General features: G+C 39.5%; 2 protein-coding genes across 3 annotated transcripts in view; one reads left to right on the top strand and one right to left on the bottom strand.

Moving 5' to 3' along the window:
* The first annotated feature begins 2,580 nt into the window (after positions 1-2,580).
* Positions 2,581-3,306, top strand: FGFBP1 (fibroblast growth factor binding protein 1). The gene has a single exon (XM_074865047.1). It carries the CDS (start codon positions 2,581-2,583, stop codon positions 3,304-3,306), a length of 726 nt encoding a protein of 241 aa, XP_074721148.1.
* A 13,895-nt stretch (positions 3,307-17,201) lies between these two features.
* CD38 (CD38 molecule) overlaps positions 17,202-20,144 on the bottom strand; it is a 32,632-nt gene continuing 29,689 nt past the window's right edge. Inside the window, exon 9 of one of the 2 annotated variants that reach the window (XM_074865815.1) lies at positions 17,202-17,442. The gene's annotated coding sequence lies outside the window, so the exon portion shown is untranslated. Of the gene's footprint in view, positions 17,443-18,083; positions 18,199-20,144 lie in introns of those variants that run through there. The other variant, XM_074865816.1, reaches the window with a different exon arrangement.

Below are 20,144 nucleotides of genomic sequence, written 5' to 3'. Positions count from 1 at the left end.
TAGCTGGAACATACATAGATAGATTAGGAGACAGTCCTGACACGCAGATCAGACCCTTAGTATTTCAAGTAAATGAATCCCATTCCCTGCATGTCTGTCATGTACTCATTGCAGAATTACAGTTTTTCTTCCTTTTTTGGCTTCTGATTTTACAGAAAGTTAACAGTCTCCTCATTGGCAAACCAGTTCAGACAATGCCTTGCCAATAGCTTTGTCCCTTTGTCTCATTCCATTTATATCTGATGGGAAAGAGACAAAGAGGAAGACCTGCCTATATCTTACACCAGTTTTTACTTTCATCTCTTCTTGCATCCCACCTTTTATTCTTGTATTTCCCAAGCATATAACAAATGTCCCACTTATATTTCTCCAGTAAAAACACCTGAAGCAACTGAGCTACAAAGGTACTAACTGCTCTATCCATTCTTTAAGGGGTACCTATTCCCAGCTCTGAATGCATTTTTATATGTCTAATGCTTGTTCTTTCACTGTCATTATCTTTTTCAGGTTAATATGCATTAGACATGGTCCCATAATGAAAACTCATGATGTAACCCACTTCTTTACGTACACAGAAGCTGGCAGAGAGGGTGGAGCATAGATCAGTGCTGTGCAATTGATCTCAGCTCTTACAGAGTCCATAGAGTCACTAATTCTGAGGGTGTTTGAATTTGTTTCTGAACTTTGTGCTTATGACCATCTCACCATAATGAACACTGTCCTTAATGCAGAATAATGATTTATTTTGATTTTCAAATGTTCTCCAATACATTTTTGTGACAGGAGGTAACGAAATGCTCAAAAGGTAACTTTGAAATGCTTTGTGGAATGCTTTTCATTTCACAAGGAATCACTGAACACTACTACCCAAATTCTGCTGAACACAATGGTAGTGCAACTTGTTGAGGGTATTTCAGGATACATCCCTCAATGGATGGGAAAAGCTCTTTTAGAGAAGCTCATGATCTAATCAAGTTCTTATCGTTGTTCGTGAAGAGGGAAGGACTTGGCTAAAGTAACATCTAATTTACACAAACACACCTTGTCACCCCACCATAGCTGTGGGGTTTTTTGTGCCAAGAATGAGAACTGGCACTTTTCCAAGGAGGTGTGTCAGAGGTAAACGAACAGGGCACTGAAGTATCCTATTGTCTTTTAAGTCTTGCTGGAGACCTGAAGGTGTGTCTCTGCCTTTATAAATACCACGCTGCTTTTACAACTAGCTCTAATTCTTTTGAAAGAGAGGAGTTGCATCAGGTGGTGCCTTTGGATATCTCCAAGCCCTGTGCAAGGTATGTCTTTTAGTTGTCTTACTTTTGCACTGTTACATTTGCAACAGGTTACTGTCACACCATTATTCATTCTAATGTTATTAGTTGATGTATTTGCAACAGAACTGTAAATACTATATGATGTTCTGTAAAGAGGGTTTTATGGAATGAAAATCTCTGTGTATAGTATAAGGCATGAAGCAAGTCAAGTAAGAACTATGTAGAAGTAGGACCTGCTCACATCTGCTGCTACCTATGTATTCTAGATTCTAAATTTAGGTAACTAGAGATATTTGCAGATAGTTGAGTGTTGAAATAGGTTCCTTATTAACGTGCCTACACATGAATTTCTGCTTTCTAACACAGAAATTTGGCTACAGAAATGGCTATAATGGAAACATCGGAAAAATACATTTAAGGATTTAACCAATTAAATGGCAGATTTAAACCCTCTACTATTACAGTATGCTCTGATCCTGAAGGTTACTTCATAAAGAGAAGCTCTGTGCTGATGCAGGGATAAGCTTAATAATTTGTCCCTTGAATTTGGCAGCTTTAGACACAGCCCAGTACACTGCAGGTGTCTTCAAAAGCAAAAAGATAGTTCTGTTTGTTTAGCAGTCAAGGCAGCAAAGAATGCATCAATAGTTACTTTTTGGTATCTGGAAAGACTATTATCATTATTTTTTTCAATAGAAAACTGAAATACTGGCATAACCAGTGAATTAAGACAATTTCAGGACGCCTAAGAAATAATTTTGCTCAGCTTGAACCAAATGGTTTCCTTTCTGTCTGGCATATTTTTGAAGAATAGCCAGAGGTTGGAGTCAAAATCACTTATGTGCCATTTACAAAATGGGAGATCGTGGGAGCAACAGCTGCTTTATATATTATAACTTAAGATATCCAGCTGAGATTGATAAATCCCAGGTTCAAATTCCTTCTCTGACTGCAGAAGAGATTTTTAATTAAAGTAACTCACTCACTGGGCAGCACCACGACTTGGGAGTGACTCTTGTGTTCCACATTGCATAGATAATTAAGTCATTGGATCAGAAGGACTTACTCCATAGCCATCTACAGTTCTCAAGGATAATACATAATGGTTCTAGATTAGTAGATTCTATTATTCACACAAAGGACAGAAGATTTTGCTGTTAACATCATTTTAATAGGTACCAAAGAGCAGTGCAATACCATGTCTAAAATACTGCAATTGTCAAATGGAGTCCAGCATTGAGTGAAAATGTTTTTATGTTTTTGGTTTTTCTCTTTGTTTTGAAAGCAGATAACAAGCAAAACAGAGACCATGAGAATCAAAAGCTTTGGACTTCTCTGTATGTTGATTCTGGTCTCCCAGATGCTACTAGCCAACTGTGAAAGACAAGGAAAGGAAAGAAAAAAGGGAAGACAAGGCATAGAAGACAAGGGGAAAAAAAATGACAAAACTGAATCTAACCAAGAAAATCAAAACCGGCAGAAGTCAAAAGGAGGCAAAGCATCTCCAAAAGGCAAGTTTAAAACCAAAGAAAATGCTGAGTGTACCTGGGCAGTGACTGAAATGAATGCTGCTACTGTGCACGTAGAGTGCAAGCATGGTGACAGAGAGTTCTGGTGTGAGTTCTCTGGAGACCCTTCCACCTGTCCACAGTATGCAGAAAACCAGAAATCCTACTGGAAACAAGTCTCCCGATCCCTAAAGAAGCAGAAGCAGATCTGTCAAGACCCCAAAAGTGTCCTAAAATCTAAAGTATGTAGGAAAGGCCCACGAAGTGCTCATCTCAAGTTGACTGGCTCAAGCCTACTAACATCAGTGGGTCCTGCAAAAGGTAACACAACTCATCATGCAAAAGAAGTTGTTCAGACTCCAGCAGCTGCCTCTGTGACCAAAAAAAAGCTAGAACACAGTCCTCAAGACTGTGTTGAAGACATAGATTATATTGATCAGAAAAAGGTGGCTGAGGAATACTGTCCAGAAAGCTTGCTTTCTTTCTGCAATTTTTTTATCACAATGGTGCAAGACAAAAAATGCTGAGGAAGTGTTTCTAAAGCTCTGTATCATGAAAGTCCAGTCTCATCTAAGTTACTGCAAACTATTCCAGGTTTTATTCTCATGTTATATAGTGTATATAAGAAAAAAAGGCATTTATTTTTCTGATTTTGTATATACACAGAGAGTACACTTGACATAGTTGAAGATGGTACAGATTTTATTTGCACTTAGATTGCTACACAGGTGTTACCAAAGGATGTTATGTACTCTACGCAGAAGTATGTAAGTAGTCTCCTTGCCCCTCTTTGAGCTGTGCTAGCCAAAGTGATGAATTCAGTGCTGTGCACTTCTTGGTTATGTACAATACTTTTGACCTAAAAATTATTAAGAAAAATAAACTTCAAAATACACACAAAATATTCTCTCTCTCTCTGTGTTTAACTAGATTTCTCTGTAAGTGCTAAGTCTTTGTCAAAGATTGCTATTTCACAGGATCTAAGTAGAGTGTTGCTTATTAGCAGTTCTAAAAATCTGCAGCTTTGCAGACTTCACCTTTCTCAGCCAGTGCAAGCAACATTTTGATAGGGAACTACATTATCATTAGTTTTTCATCATCATGATAATAAAGGGCAACAAGATTTTCAGATTTTTCGATAATTTTGCAAAGCTTCAGCTTTCCAATCTCATCAAATGATGTCAGAAAACTTTGCAGACTTCAATTTTTTCTTTTCTCCTGTAGTATGAAGCATGTTATACTCATCTTCTGGCAGGTAAACAGAGACACAGAGATAAAATGACTTATGCAAGTTCATACATAGGCCCAGGTCTGGGGCCCTTACTCAAGCAGCTAAAGCACTTGTGCTCAACACTGCCTGTATGTTCTTTTGAGGTTCCATTTTCTGTTATCGTTATGTATGGATAACACTAATAAATACTTTCCTGTGCATTAGACTTCATCTGTATTTTTAAAAAAAGGAAATCCAAACCCTACAAGAATAGAGATTTTAGAAAATGTAAAGCTAAATAATGACAACTGAGCTTTGTTACTATTTGAAACTCCCGCTGGAAGAAATGTAATATACAAGTTACACTTTCTGGTGGCACATGGTTGGGAAGGATGGTCTCCTACTACAGTAGTCCACTTGGGGAAACTTGAACTTTCATGAAATACAATTTTCCTGAACATTTCTAGAAAATTAAGATAATATTTCTGGGTTTTGGGAGAATATAGGCAGTTCCCTTCTAAAATTATCTCACTACTAGAGTATTTGAGAAAATATTTGTAATATGTTATGAGTAACTCGCCTCCTGCAACTTTCCTCTTTTCCTTCATTGTCATATATACTCACGTTTTCATTAAATGAGCATGTCTGGGGAGGGCATGTTAATGCTGCTGTGTCTTGTTGCTACAGCAATAAAGGCCATTGCCATTATTTAGTATCTACTACTTTCTTTGCAATGAAGAATTAACTTAGCAAAAATACTTAAATTTAGGTGGAAGTCCTCAATAAGGGAGGAAAGTGCTACTAACCATACAAATTTTTTTTTGCATGTTAGTAGGAATCAAGACTTCTTACACGGGGTTGAAAAATTATTTTGGCAGAGTTGGGAAGAAGGCACAGTATCAGCTCCAGCATTAGCCACAGTATTTCAAAGAGGACAGTATTCTGGAGACTCTCATAAGCACTTCATATGATAGTCAGTTACATTTTTTTGCTACTTACAACATTGCAATCTCTATGTGACTAATACATTGAATGTAGGATGCTGCTATTAGTCAGGTAAACTGTTTTTGAGAAGGATTTATCTGTATTTTACCAAGTCTAAATAGCAAAAAAAGAAGCATGTTCTTCTTACTGAAGTTCCAGCCTCTGCATGCTCTGTGGAAACACTAGGTATTACCAGACTGTGCAGGATAAATTCTGTTAGACTGATGCCCACGGCAAAGCAAGCTTCCAGTAAAAAGGGGCATCAGTACTAACTCTTATGGAGGCTGGAAGATCCCATCATTCTGGTGCCCAGCAGGGTGGAAAACTAACTACCAGATCCTTATTATTAAGGTAGATATGTAAGTATTGAAAGTGCAGGTGAGTTCCAGCTGCTAGACACTTTGTGTGTTGGCCTACACCACTTCACATTAGCAGATAGTTGAGATAAGAAAGTCAAAAGATGCAGAGGAAGGATTAGGAGCACACATTTGGCTCAAGCAATCATACACTCTAGCAATTAATTATGAATATCTAATCCAGTATACCTGTATAATAGTCCCAAATCACAACCAGAGCACTGGGCAGGCTTGGCTTAAGAGGCTCAATTGCTCCAGATGTTTTGGAAAATGTCCAATCCTAACTACCCTTAGCTGCTGTTACCTGCACAAGTACTACAGTACGTACTTTGTTGCCTGAAGCGTGACCCACCTGGCTCTGAGTTGCCAGGAGGCACTGCTCTCCGGGTGGCAGCAGGCCAGCCAGGCACACCAAGTTTGCAGTGACATATCCCAGAGCAAATTCCAGCTCGGGATTCCAGAGCTGTGAGTTACATCTCCATGTGCAGGACTGTCAGCACCTGGACCCACGTGTGGGAGCAGCACGCTCCTCTCCAGGGATGCATTACATTTCTGATGCTTCATCTTCTTGTTTTCTTTCAGGACTGACTTTTATTTTCACATGTGGCTCTTTGCAGGAGGAAAGCAATGCTCAATCTCAGTTCCTGGGTGCATTTCACCTATGATGCATGCAGTTGTGCCAGTATTCTACAAGGACAGTTTGGAGCATCGGGAGAAAAAGGATATCTCCATGCAGCCTTTTTCCTTGGAAGGTGGGCTAATGTGGGAGTGCAGATCTCAAAATTGTCCCAAAGGATGAGATTTTTAACCTCCATAGATACATAGCTCTGGCTGCTCTTCAGAAGGGCACATTTCAGAATAGCAGGGTCTGAGGCAAATATATCTGGAGTTTAACTTCATGAACAGCCTTTTCCATAATTGCACAGACCACAGGTCTACGGCTAAGTGCATCTAAGTTCTCATTGCACTTACCAAGCCTTGTGTTTCAGTCCTACATCTACAAAGCAATCACCTGACAGCAATTACATAAAAGTTGCTTTCTGCTGGGCATTTACAGAGCCAGTTAGGTCAGTATAACTTTGATGCTTCTGTAGTCAAGCTGGTTAGGATAACTAACACATTTCCTGGCATTCTTCATCTTAGGATCTGTGGTCATTATGAAAAAGTGCACAGCTGAGCTCTATTCTGTGCCTCTCTTCCCCAGGTGTGCCGGTTGTCATTGTGTCAGAATTTCATGTTTGAATAACTTGGAATAATGGTGGTAGTGACTTTTCTAACACCTTCTATAGTAGGTCATGTAGGAACACAGTGAAGGAAAACAATGAACGGATTTGTCTGTGCAGTCCAAGTCCTCTGTCCTACCATTCTGAAAACATAAGGATCTCTGCTTTAACATCAACCTGAGTTATGGAAAATCAGCTCCATTTTACACTTGGGGAAATGAGATATAGGAAAACTGGATGATGTTGACAGTCATGGGGAGAAAATCAGTGGCTGAATCAGGAACAAAACACAGGTCTTCAGAGTTCCAGTGCTCCCCTTCACATGCCTCATGATTAGATCATTCTGCACAAGGACTACATGTATTTGTTCTTGAAAACATCCAGCTAACTTTTAGGTATTTTAAAATTATTAGGACTATCTTTGGGAAAAAGTAGCTTACTTTCTAGGCAATATAGTTTGTTTCTCCAGACAACCCTGGATATTATAATTTGAGTATTTACTTGGAAAGAAGGATAGGGCTTTTGAAGATAGGAAACTCGTTCTAGCTTCAGAGATAAAGAAGTTTCAGGGAGTTTCCCTGCTCTCACAATATGGAATACTTATACATTTGGTAACTGCTTCAGACTATGGATGATCTTTTTAGATGGATCCAAACCCCACATACTCCCACAAATTCTCAAACTCTCACCAAGCTTTGGAGAGTCAAAAAATTAATTTTTTTTTAAAAAGGGGAGAGAAAAATTTGAAAGTAAAAGTTTTTCCAAAGTTATCTCCTAATATATGACAGTCTTATCTAGAAAATTTTAGATGTATCCTTATAATCACTAGGAAACGGGGAGTCATTGTTAATGCCCAGCAAATAGCTCTGGCAATGCAGTACTACTTAAGAATCTGTAAAATTTCAGCTCCTTTAACTTTAAAGTTTTTATTCTTTTATTATTTTCTGCAGTGTATTTCCTACTCACTTTCACACACAATTTCATTTGAATGACTTTCCGTTCCTTTACAACCTTCTTTATTCATTTACCACTTCGGCGACAGTACACATTACATATCTAATCTCCTATGTTGCATGACTACTTGTAGGAGAATAGAACGGAGTGACTCAACCTTCCTGCTTCCAGGAGAGCCCTACCCTCCTCTTCCCCTGAGGGGGCCAATGAGTACCTAGCGCCTGATATCACCTCACCTCAATTTGACCAACCATAGTAGAGACTGAGTGTTCAGACAAGACACATTTTACACAGCCGTGCTCAATCCATGTAGACATAGCTGAACCTAGATAATAAATTCCACTCCCTTTTCCACCTTTACCTTATTTTTCCTTTCTGATACCGCCCTGAGCAAGGCAGCTCAATACTTGTTGGTAGCTGCTGCACCTCACCCATGCCTCTGCCTGGTTTTCATTCCATTTCAATACATTATATTGTTTGTTCCTCTAGGCTATTTCCAAGAGTGATACCACTTTGATTAGCATGCTTGGGAATTGATCAAATGGAAAAATCCAGCTTCAAGGATGGGAAGTTCAGCAGGTTCCAGCCTGCAGAGGTTACTCGCAATCTTGTCACTAGGGTGGTACCATCACATCCCTGGCTGGAGCTTGCATGGCTCCTGTCTTTTAGCACCATAAATAGTATAACAAATCTCAAGACCACTGTAGGTATTCCTGTGTTCTAACATCTTTGAGCTTCTTTCTGCTCCCTCCCTTGAAAGAGCAGGGGAACTTTAAAACCCGGCTGCAGTCATCACCTCTCTTCAAAGAGCGAGAGAGGAGAAAGAAGGAGAGTGCAAGAATCCTAGTAGGATCCTAGAGTTATCAGACACTGAACACCTAGAGTTTTCGAAAGGATATCCAGGTGCCTCACTTGCTGCTTCCATTGGCATTACTACCGTGAGATAACATAGGGTCACACATAAAGAGAGGGGACTGGACGTGTCACAAAGCTTTTTACCTGTTTGTAAAGCTACTACTAGCAGAAAAGGATGTGCTAGGGCCCAGCTTATCTCTTTAACAAGGATTCATGTAACAGGTTTCTCCAGAAACCTACTCCTATCCATGTAAAGTGCGTGTTTTATTCAACTACTAGAACTTCTTCCAAAGTTGCTTATTGATCCCACTAGAAATAGGTGTTTTAATACAAAGAAGTGATAATGAGTAGGTGGAAGAACTGTGAAGACTTCCCATGAAGTTGTTGCTCTATGGCTGCCTCAGTCACTGATTGTTCCAGGCCCCATGTAGAAATGATAGACTCTAATTAACCTGAAGCTCCCAGTGGACCATGGAAGTCTCACACTGATTTCCAGGCAACAAACAGACACATCAAAGAGACTTTATTATATAATGAGAGCCTGCAACATGTTGAAAACTGTCTGTGAGTGTGCGCATATAAGCACTCTGTGGTGCTTTGTGCATGCCAAGGAAAAGGAGAATTGTTCCAGTCAGCCAGGACGCTTGATGTTAAGATGAATCTGAAAATTCAGAAATTACAATATTATCTGTAACAGGAATGTATTCTATGCTTCTGTAATATGTGCACTAATTATATGTAATGAGTATGCTTAGATAATAGAATGGTACTTAAATAATATGAGTCACCTTTACATCTGTTGCCTGAAGGTGATGTGGTTTCTAGAATCACTTTAGGGGTGGTGTGATTCCCTGGAAAATCTTGGACTGCTTTTGGGCTATTCCACAGCAGCTGAATCTCTACAGATGTACGTGCCATGGCAGCTCTGTTCCTACTCCTTGTTCCACAGGGCTCTCCAAAGGATGGCTGCAGTTCTTCCCTGCAGTGCAAGCTTCCAGGGAATTTTGTGTCTTGTCTCTTATGAATGCAGGTATGAACATGGTCTTTGGTCTGTATGTGTGGCAGCCTATAGACCTTGGTCTCCTATAGGAAGGACTCCAGTTAAATGTTGATTTCAGAGACTCTATATTCCTCACTTACATGTGCAAATGACACAGAAGTGAGCTAAAGAGGTCAGTTTGTGGAGAGAGAAAAGTTGGGACAAAAGGGATGCTGGTTTGTGTGAGATTTCAGATGACTTTGAAAAAATCCTCACGCAAAGCATTAGGGGCTGCATGCGCTGCTGCGGATGGAATGTTTAGGTTAACAACACTCCACTTGGGTTAACAATCAGGTTGCTGGTAGTACAGGGTCGTTAAAGCTGAAAGAGTGAAGATGTTAGCTGATGGTGTCCTGGCCAAAGTCCAGCCAGATAATGACACTCTGCTGCCTGAACTCTTCTTAAAATTTCAATCAAACACAGCTTTCTTCACCACCTTAAACTGCTTTGTGCTCTGAACACTAACACTTAGATGTGTCTGATTTTACTTAGGCAGGGGACTGGGAGGATATTTACTGAAGTCCCCCCAAGCCTGAAGGAGGACCAGTTGTTAAGGTAATTTCCAACTGTTACTTACACATAAAGCAAAAGGAAAATCAAAAGTGAGGGTGTAAAAACAAAAGCAGGAAAACTGCTGTTTTCAGAGAGGTAATGTTCACAGTTGGAATCAAAGTCTTCTTATCCAGTGTTTTCATCTTGAATGTCCTTGTGCTTGATATTTCTTTTATACTACAACCCACAGAATCCTATGAAAATGTGAGTATCTTAGCTTTCATTCAAATAAAGGAATAGTCCATCCCTGCCAATATGAGTAAGGCTTAAAAATACAGAGAAGTCCACATCAGCAGTTCAAAAGCCAAATGCCAAATATGAAGACCCCCTTATTTATTACTCCCTTAAAAATTGCATTCTAACTTAATGTCATAAGGGTGACCCATGACTTTTAAGTGCTTTGAATTGGTAAAATGGAGGAAGAGGTTCCTGGCAATGGAATGGGAGCAGTACTAATAGAAATTACATTTGTAAAGTTGACTTATTTTTTCAAACAATAGAAAATGTATGTGTAAAAAGAAATGCTAAGAAATGATCACACAAGATTCTGTAGGTGTGATGCTTAGTGATGAATAAAAATATAATTTACAGAAAACAGAGACTGGTGATTTATGTCTACTTCAGTGTATTTTATTCAGAGTATAGGGGAGGCTCGTAAAAAAATAATTCTATCCCCATAAGTAAAAGACTTTGAAGAAGAGTGTGTGTTGCTATATTATGCAGAGGAAAAAAAAAAAAAAGAGGAAAGACCTTGTTTTAACGTACAATGATTTTATTACCAAAAGTAAAACAAAGCTGTCATGGTATTAAAAAGAATTCTCAGAATCTGAGTATGTAGTTTTTCCTCATCCAGCTGGAGTATGTTTCCAAACGAAGTTCCAGTGGAGTTTCCCTTTTCAAAAGCTAGCAATGTTTAGCTAGATGCCACTGCTATCATATGCAATATTTCTTGCTTGACATTATGAACCTATCCCTTATCTTCAGGTGGATATTCAAGTACTAAGTTGTTTTATAGTCCTTTGTGGCAATTAAAGAACAGAAGAAGACACATAAACCAGGATCACTCCAGAAGAACATCACACAAATCTATGTCGCCTTAGTCTCTAAGAAGAACAGAAGAAGTATCAGTCAGGGGCATATGGGAAAAAAAACCCAAACCAGAATTATATTAGAGCAGGTTTAGTGAGGCTTGGTGAGTCATTACAAGCTCCTGGACTGACAGGTGTTTGTTGGCTTTTTGAGCCCTTTCCCTTAAAAGCTGTAGGCATTGCTCTTTTTCCTTTTTTTTTTTTGTACCTAGTACTGCAGATCTGAGGTCACCTTAATGCCTGAATTTAGGATTTTATTAGGACCTGATGATACTGGATCATGCCTGCACAGCTCATTTGAATTTTCCCCATGCTTGCTCCTGTAGACAGTTCTGGCAAGAGTATAGCTAACATTTCTATTAGTATATTGGCTTCAGTTTTTAGAAGCAGTGCAAGATTTACTTAGAGATGAAAATTAGCTCATCTTCCTACAGACCACCAATCTTCATACCACCTTTCCTATCTCTTAAAACTAAAACTTGAATTTGCCTTCTCGTTTGCATCTGAAAACTTTGTATTTTCCTTGAGAGGCCCAGTGTTCTCCTCTGGGAGGGCCACCCATTTACAAAGAACACCATGGTTTTCAGGGACATATGTTTATTCAATACTAATGAAGTTCCTCTGGACTTACATAAGTACTACTCAGAAGTAAATCTGTCTAATAGCCTATCATTAGGATTAATTTTATTCTTTGAAATAGCTACTGTAAATTACTATTGACCAGTAAGCCAGAGGTGGTCAAATAATTAACTGCTTTCAAATAGGATTAATTGAATAACTGAAAACAAGACTAAAGAAGAAAGTAGCAAAGGCACAAAAAATCACTGTCAACAGCTCTGCTTTTCCACACTCTTTTTTAATGCAAAGAAGTGTTATATCTTTTAGGCTTCTTCATGAATAAAAGACACAACCGATGCATGAGTTCAGCAAACACTCCGGTCAATATGACCCCTAAGTCAATATGACCACAATATGACTACACTAAGTCTGGTAGATGAGAACTCATCCTCTGTGTAGACACAAAAATTCTTAGAATCCTAGAATGGTTTGGGTTCAAGGGACCTTAAAGATCATCTAGTTCCAACCCCCCCTGCCATGGGCAGGGACACCTTCCACTACACCAGGTTGCTCAAAGCCCCGTCCAGCCTGGCCTTGAACACTGCCAGGGAGGGGGCAGACACAACTTCTCTGGGGAACCTGTTCCAGTATCTCACCACCCTCACAGTAAAGAACTTCTACCTTATGTCTAATCTAAATCTATCCTCTTTCAGTTTAAAACCATTACCCCTCATCCTAACACTACACTCCCTGATCAAGAGTCCCTCCCCATCTTTCCTGTAGCCCTCTTTAAGTACTGGAAGGCCACTATAAGGTCTCCCCAGAGCCTTCTCTTCTTCAGGCTGAACAACCCCAACTATCTCAGACTGTCCTCATAAGGGAGGTTCTTCAGCCCCATGATCATCTTCACGGCCTCTTCTGGATCTCCTTGAGCAGGTCCATGTACTTCTTATGCTGAGGGCCCCAGAGATGGACACAGTACTGCAGGGGGTGTCACATGAGAGCAGAGATTAGCAACATCCAGTAATCAGTGTAGAAGTTAATGTACTGAGGTATACAGGGAGAGAAAATAACAGGTTAATTTATTTCTTGCTAGCAACCTTTGACTCTTACAAGTGCAACAGTTTAGATGCATTTATGTGTGTATGCAAGGCTGCATGTACTTGAAGATAGATTCAGAGAGAAAAAAAATCACACAATTTAAAGATTTACAGTCACACTTCTCATTAAAGTTATATGCCAGAAGTCTTTTATTGAGTAGATAGCTCTTTCTTGTTTTCATAGTTGCAGAGTTCAGAAAGTAGAATTCATGTTCTTGGGCAGAGCTGGTCAATGAATGGTTACATGCATGTTACTGAAATTATTTCAGTTTTACAAACAGGGGAACGGAGGTAGAAGACTAAAACAGCCAAGACTATATCACAGAATCACAGAATCATCTAGGTTGGAAAAGACCTTGTAGATCATCCAGTCCAACCATTAACCTAACACTGACAGTACCCAACTACACCATATCCCTCAGCGCTATGTCAACATAGTGGTAGAATCTGTAGGCTAAATCTGTTCCTAGTTTAAGCGCATGCAAGTTCTGGACTTACATTAAATATTAATTTTGTTTCAGAATTTGCAGATTGACTGTTCATTTCTTTGAGTCACCATAGTATCGCACTTGGGAACATCATGATGCCAAGTGATCTGGATCTAGCAATTTCACTGCAACTTCTGATTAGTCTGTCTGAATGTAACAGCACCCTCCTTGTAAATCCTTAATGACTCCCACCAGCACCTACACTGTCCAAGAGCTCAAAATGTTAACACTTGTATCAGCTCAGTTCCTCCAGAAACTGGAACTGTTTATCTGGGTGTATGGCTGAACATAAGCAATACAGACAATTATGAAGTGGGAATCCAACCAGTTCCTAGTTTCTGGAAGAACTGATATGTAGTGCGGAGCCAGACTATAAACTTAATCAAACTTCCCTGTAAAAATTATCAGTCTAGTGGAAAATCTATTCTATTCACTAAATCAACCAAATAGCTTTAATGTACAAGCAAAAGAAATCAATTTAGAATTTTGGGCATCTTAAAAACATTTTTATTAGATTATATAACCAGTCATGTGAACAGAAATGTATGGAAAAAAACAACTTAAAATTATATGCTCACATAAACTATATAAATTATGTAAAATAGTTGCATGCCTAAAAAGATCCAGGCATATTTATTCTGGCTGGTATTATGGCTATGACATCCAGTTATCATGGAGTGTTATTCCCACTCCTGGGCTGGTTGCTCCTGATTTTGGTTGATGATGGGAAGTTCTTAAGTGTGCCACTCCCTTGTAGCCCAGAGCTCACACTGATTGTTGATAGTGAGCAATAGTCTCATCCAGTGGCTGCTATCATGTCACAATATCCTTCCTAATTTAAGTACAGAAACAGACTTCACTGTTTGTAGTAACACTTGAAATGTTTGTTTTCTTTAGGCATGTTCCCACTAGTTTAAATGTTCTCATTACTGCAACCAACTATGATGAGTTACTGCTCATCACAGTCACCTCAGATTTCATCTACCAATTGCAGGCATGCAAGAGACTACAACATATCTGCTGTTTGCTAGGAACGCCTTGTCACGGATGCAGTGATGCACTTCACTCATAAAAGTAGCAATATGTTTATTGATATGCAACAGCAATTTAACAAAGTTTGATAGTAAATGTGAGAGCGGTTTAACGAGATTCGATGGCAAGGTTCACTTGATATTTACTACATAGAGGACAGGGTCAGCTAAAACTGTCAAGGAGACCCTCCTGTTGAGTCACGAGGTTCAGAAAGGTCCTCCTTACATCCTAAACTCCTTCTCAGAGAGGAGTCTAGGTGTGGCTGGATCCACTCCTAGTCCCAGACTTGAACACCAGTTTATGTCTAAACAATTATATATGTGCACAATCAATCCTTTGTATCAGGATTTCAAAGTTCAGCACGCTATTAATCATTTACCAAGAATTTGTAGCAGCAAGGAATCTCTCAACCTTGAGGAGTAACCTCAACAAGCGTCCCTATTTAAGGGGAGATCGTGGCATGCAGCCTGCTGCCATGCAGGAGAGCTCAGTGGGCCCCAGGGTGTCCACTGCTTATGCAGTAAGAGAATTGACTTAGAGTCATATTTGCATACCAGAAAGACATCTGGCTCACTGCTCCAGACAGCCCTTGGCTACCATGTTGCCATCTGTTCCCCAAAGTCCAGAGTGAGCTGGATGCAGCCGTCACAACCCCCAGTAGTGGTTATGGCTTAAGTGGGGGTGGGGGGCAGGGGGAGCACACCACCACACCCCTTTGAGAGTAGACAATCTTACGGTCCTATTTTCTCTCCTGTATTTGGGGTGATAAGTGTTTCCAAATGCCTCTGGTCCTCAGAAGTCAATCAATAGGGTCTAAAACTTCACCTCTGAACTCTGAATAAGAAAATATTTTTTCATGGAATCAGCAATCTTTGGATTTGATCCATCAGCTGATGAGTTAGAAGTAGCTGAATTATGCTTCAGAGCTCTGATGGAAAATACGGAGTGCTCCTTCTACTGTGTGCCATTTCTTCATATGGTACTAAATCACCAAACCCACATATTGCTGGTGCATAAGAAACAACATATAATGGGCTCAATCTGAGCGGTGCACTGGAGTGCAGACCATTCAGGGGCTGCAGGGGCTCTAGGCTGGCGGTGTAAAAGAAACCTCCTTTGAAAATCATCGTAGAAAACCAATTATCAGTGCTCTTCTTTTACCAAGTTGATTTATTGCACGTTGGATATACATCCGTCTGGCAATGAGCAGCACATATGAACAAAGCTTTCTTTGCTCTTTCCAGAAACCAGCTTGCTTCACTGAGATTTGTAGAGACCTCCCACTGAGGTGCTAGTATGCAGTGAAGTCTGTCTGATGAAGGCATTATTACTGGTGAGCCGCCAGGTAAGCTCCAGCTTGGAAAAAGTGTTTGAAAAATACCGTTTTTCACCCACAAGGAAATTCATGTGCCTCTTTTGTGGTCAGCATCTCAAAATCTATGAGTAATGGATGCAGCAAATGAAGCAAGCTGGAAATCCTGGCCATCACTGTGTGCAGACTTTTAAAATGCACATGCAGTGACTTCAATTTTCTGCACATTTCAAAAAGTTTCATGTCTTCTACATCCACATTTAAATCACTCAAACCTCTATGTTGCGCTAAAGAAATATCTTCCCTGGCCCTACCATTGAGTTAAACTTCAGACTATGCTGACAGCTGAGCAGGTCTGCAATATCCATCCTACCTTAGAGACAAAACACCATGCTCCAAGGAAGCTCCCAGAGATGGAGGTGAATCCCTTTTATATGGCTTGTAGTTGAACTTGGCTTATGCTTGCCACTGTAAGGAATAGAATCATAGAACCATAGAATCACAGAATCATAGAATGATTTGGGCTGGAAGGGACCTTAAACATCATCTGGTTCCAATCCCCCTGCCATGGGCAGGGCCTTCCACTAGACCAGGTTGCTCAAAGCCCCGTCCAACCTGGCCTTGAACACTGCCAGGGAGGGGGCAGCCACAGCTTCTCTGGGCAACCTGTTTCAGTGCCTCACCACCCTCACAGTAAAGAATTTCTTCCTTATATCTAATCTAAAGATGCCAAATCCAAAGGATTAATGTCTGTAAATTGAATTTTTTGTGAGATGCAGGCATTTCAGAGCCATAGAAGTGTGCTATTGTCCAAGTTGCTATAGGTCGTAGATTGAGTTTCTGTTATTCCTGTGCTATTTCCACAAAAGACTTACCCAAAACACATGAAATAACCCCATGGCTTAAAAGCAGCATTTTGTCCACAGAACCTGCTGATGTTGATCCTGTCTGCAGAAAATTAAAAAGTTACACCTGAAGCTGACAAGTCAAAATCCAACATTACTCACCCTTTACTTGCTTAGTACTACTGCCAGAAAATTGCCAGTAGTATTTTCAGGAAAAGAACCTTTACCTGGGGCTATCTTGTGAATTTTACAGGCAGGAACATCCCAAGAAACACCATTTTCTACAGGGAAGAGTTTGTACTGTTTCAGTTGGTAACAAAAGCTGTAGTTTTGTTGAGACCTGTGTTGAGATACTATATCCATGTCAGGGAAAACTGTAATTACACTCATACAAGTTCTTTACATCTTGATTATGCTTTTCTGTTATCATAATTACTAATACATGCATATTACCCATAAATCTGTAATATTTCATTCAAGCACTGAATTTGGATTTAAATTCCCCGCATCTGCCAGTATGCTGAGCATCACAAAAATGTGGGTGTTTGCTGGGTGCTAAATAGGAAAGCAGTCAGAGAAGCTAGCTAATCCACTCTCTTCTGACTGCAGTTAACGGCTGCAGCATGCTCAGTGACACCTTCCAGAGATTGCATACTTTTTTCCAAGCATTAACCTTTTTTAAGGCTTATGTATTCTTAGGGGTAACCAAAAATCCCAACAATCACACCAGGAATTAAAATTCACCACTACCAGTGATACATCATATTTCTTCATGCCTCTTCCAGCTTTTTATTTCTGGGAAATGTTGAGTCTCTGGTGACAGAGTTCCTATCCAGCCCCTGGGGGATTTTTTCTGCAGTGGTTCCTGTTTGCCCTTCCTCAGGTCTGAGATGCTCGAACAGGCTCAGGTAATCGCTGATACTCTCCTTCTCTGGGTAGTCTTCCACTGCCAGCACTGCTCTTCGAAATGGTGTCCATCTCCAGTTGTGGTGCACCATGGGCCAGGCTGTAGCATAGTCACTACATCAAGGGTGCAGTGGCCGGACTGTTTCTAGTTGGACTCAGAACTGGGGATGAAGAAGCACAAAAGGCTGGTTTCATCTTCAGTAACGATTAACTGGAATATCCCTGTCAATACTAAACAGACTTTTTAACTGAATTCAGGTAATAATAATAATGATGACATTCTTATCTCTGACTAGGGATGTTTTGCAACAGACTTTACTGTGGGTTTATGGACTAGTACGTTCCTATCAGCTCACAGGACAGCCCAGACACTTTCTACTTTTGCTGCCATTAATATTTAGTGCAACTCACCTGCTGCTGAAAACAGTACAGAAGGAGATATATAAATAATTTCCTACCCATTTTTAATTTACTACATCAAGCTTTATCATGCCAAGACTTGGCCAAAGTAACCTTTCCTGAACATATTGAACATAATGTCAATGAAAAGAGTGGCAGTTTTAGAAATACAGAATGGTGTATTTCTGCTGTGGGAGTGTATAATTTTTGACATCATAATTAAAAAGCAATTACTTTTGCACTGACACAAATTGTCATGCTGTAAATCCCCAGCTCAAAATCAGTCATCTCCCAATAAATTATCTATGTGCCACTTACTTTAAGGTAATATTGTGAGACTGAACACAAGCAATCCACACCAAAAGGACACAGAATATTAAGTGATTTTGCTCCTCTTTCAAATGTCAATCATCTCTTTTTGACTTCAATGTTCAGTTTTATCCCACAGCCCACATACTTGTGCTTTCCATCTAGTTTACTTATGGGCATCTCTGTTTTCCTGGAGGACTGAGTAGCAACTAGGCATAAACAGGAAAAATGAATAGAATTATGGTCAGATGAAACATATGTGGCATTTGAGCAGGGTTAGGGAGTTAAAGAGGACTATACAGCATAAGCAGGTCTACAGCTATGTTTCCATGACTTTCTGTGCATTAATTTAGTGTTTAGATTAGGAAAGAACTCAGACATTGGTAAAGAGGTGTTTAACATGCAGGATTGTTGTTTTTCTCTCGGTAAATTGAGATAGTGATATGTTGATGCTGGTGAGATCTTTTTGGTTTTCAGGAAAGCTGGTAAGTAAAGCTTGAAACACATCATTTGTATTTACTGCTATGTAGAAATTCCTTTTCTCAAGAAAGTTGGAGTGGCAAAATGTTTGAATTAGAAAAGAAAAATCAACTTGTTATAGTTCTGTTAAGCTAGAATGTTTGGGCTAATAATTAATGTGAAAGGTCATTTTGTAATCAATTAGCCATGGTAGAATAATAAGAAAGTATTCTGGTGTAAGTTTGAAAAAAAAATCTTGCCTACTCTAATGTGTTAATTGATGTCATGATGTTATGTTATGAAAAAAAAAATGTGTGAAATAGATTAAATGAAAGCTATACTTGAAAGAGAGGTTCCCTGAAATTTCCCTGCAGCTGAGTATTTTGACCACAACCACTTCTGCTGGTTAGACTAACAAACGAGTTGGTTTTCAGCAGTAGAGAATCTGCCTCTCGACTTTACTCCAACAAACCATTACCCTTCTGTAATCATTTTACTATGACTTATCAGTGATAAACACAATACAAGCAGGGACTGAAATTCAGTGTAGCTATGTCAGTCTCATCCAATAGTCAACATGCCATGGCGGATATAAGATGTCTCTTTGCACTACAGGAATAATAAAGAATGGGAGAGGGTGAAGTAAAAAGTCACAGATTCTAGCAAATGTATCACCCTGAAATGTTTACAAAACTTGATCTCTTTAATTCACCCAAAAAAGAGAGTGAGAAGTGCCTGGATTAAGAATTCCTTTCAGGAAAAGCTGCCCTTCCCCACATCAGAAAAGATCTGTAGCACAGGATACAAGAAGAAGTTGCTAGAACCTGAATATAGGCAAAGTACAATGGTGCTGAGTAATTACTGGAACAACCTACAACGGGAAGAGTGGATGCTTCATCACCTCATTTTACCAGAGAGTGTGAGGCTAGTGCCTCTCTGCAAAGGGTGCATTAGCTTAAAGCACAATTTGAAGACTAGAGGCATGATATAGGATGAAACTGAACAGCTGTAGTATCCATACCATCAGCTTAGATGTTATGATAACCGTCGTGATCTTACAATTTTAAAATATCAGTTTATCATTCCTCCCATTCAGGCAGGAAATCTCAAATCTGAAGAGTAAATTGTTTGCCCTAGAAATGAATCCCTATCTACATAATGCATTCAATACAGTTACAGCTCAAAGAAAAATGTAGTTGATTAATGAAAAAAAAATTCAAGCATCCCAGGACTCGCTTAAACTTATCAAGCCGTATGTTATTATTTCACTTCTTCATGTGAAACAGCCCCACATATCATATATCAGAAGTGTCTGATATTACTCATGAAATTTATGAGCCTCTGATAAAAATTTGTGGGAACTGCCACCGTCTTCCTGCTTCCTATTTTTAGTAATATTTTTAGTGTAAGGAATGAGCTATTATCTGTATTAATATTTTGTTTATTTATATAATTTATTTCTGTCTAGACCCCTTCTTAGTCTTTTCTTAATGTTTTCCTGCTGTAAACCAAACACATAGCCACATACTGATGTTGAAAATCTGACTTCAGGGGAAGTTAAGCTGGCTCCTTCTGGTCACCTAATGTATGTAGCATATTATAGCACAAAAATATGGCTCTGCATAGGGCTCATCCTCAAGAAGTTTGTTGTCTATCCCAATGCAGCTCTAACAGACTGTTCAATGAATTATACATC

The sequence above is a fragment of the Strix uralensis genome, chromosome 4 (genome assembly GCF_047716275.1).
Source record: "Strix uralensis isolate ZFMK-TIS-50842 chromosome 4, bStrUra1, whole genome shotgun sequence".
NCBI classification, from domain to species: Eukaryota; Metazoa; Chordata; class Aves; order Strigiformes; family Strigidae; genus Strix; species Strix uralensis.
This window is presented reverse-complemented; position numbering and strand designations above follow the sequence as displayed.

Excerpts from the sequence above, each read along its gene's own strand:
- FGFBP1 (XM_074865047.1), top strand. The coding sequence starts at position 2,581 with ATGAGAATCAAAAGCTTTGGACTTCTCTGTATGTTGATTCTGGTCTCC.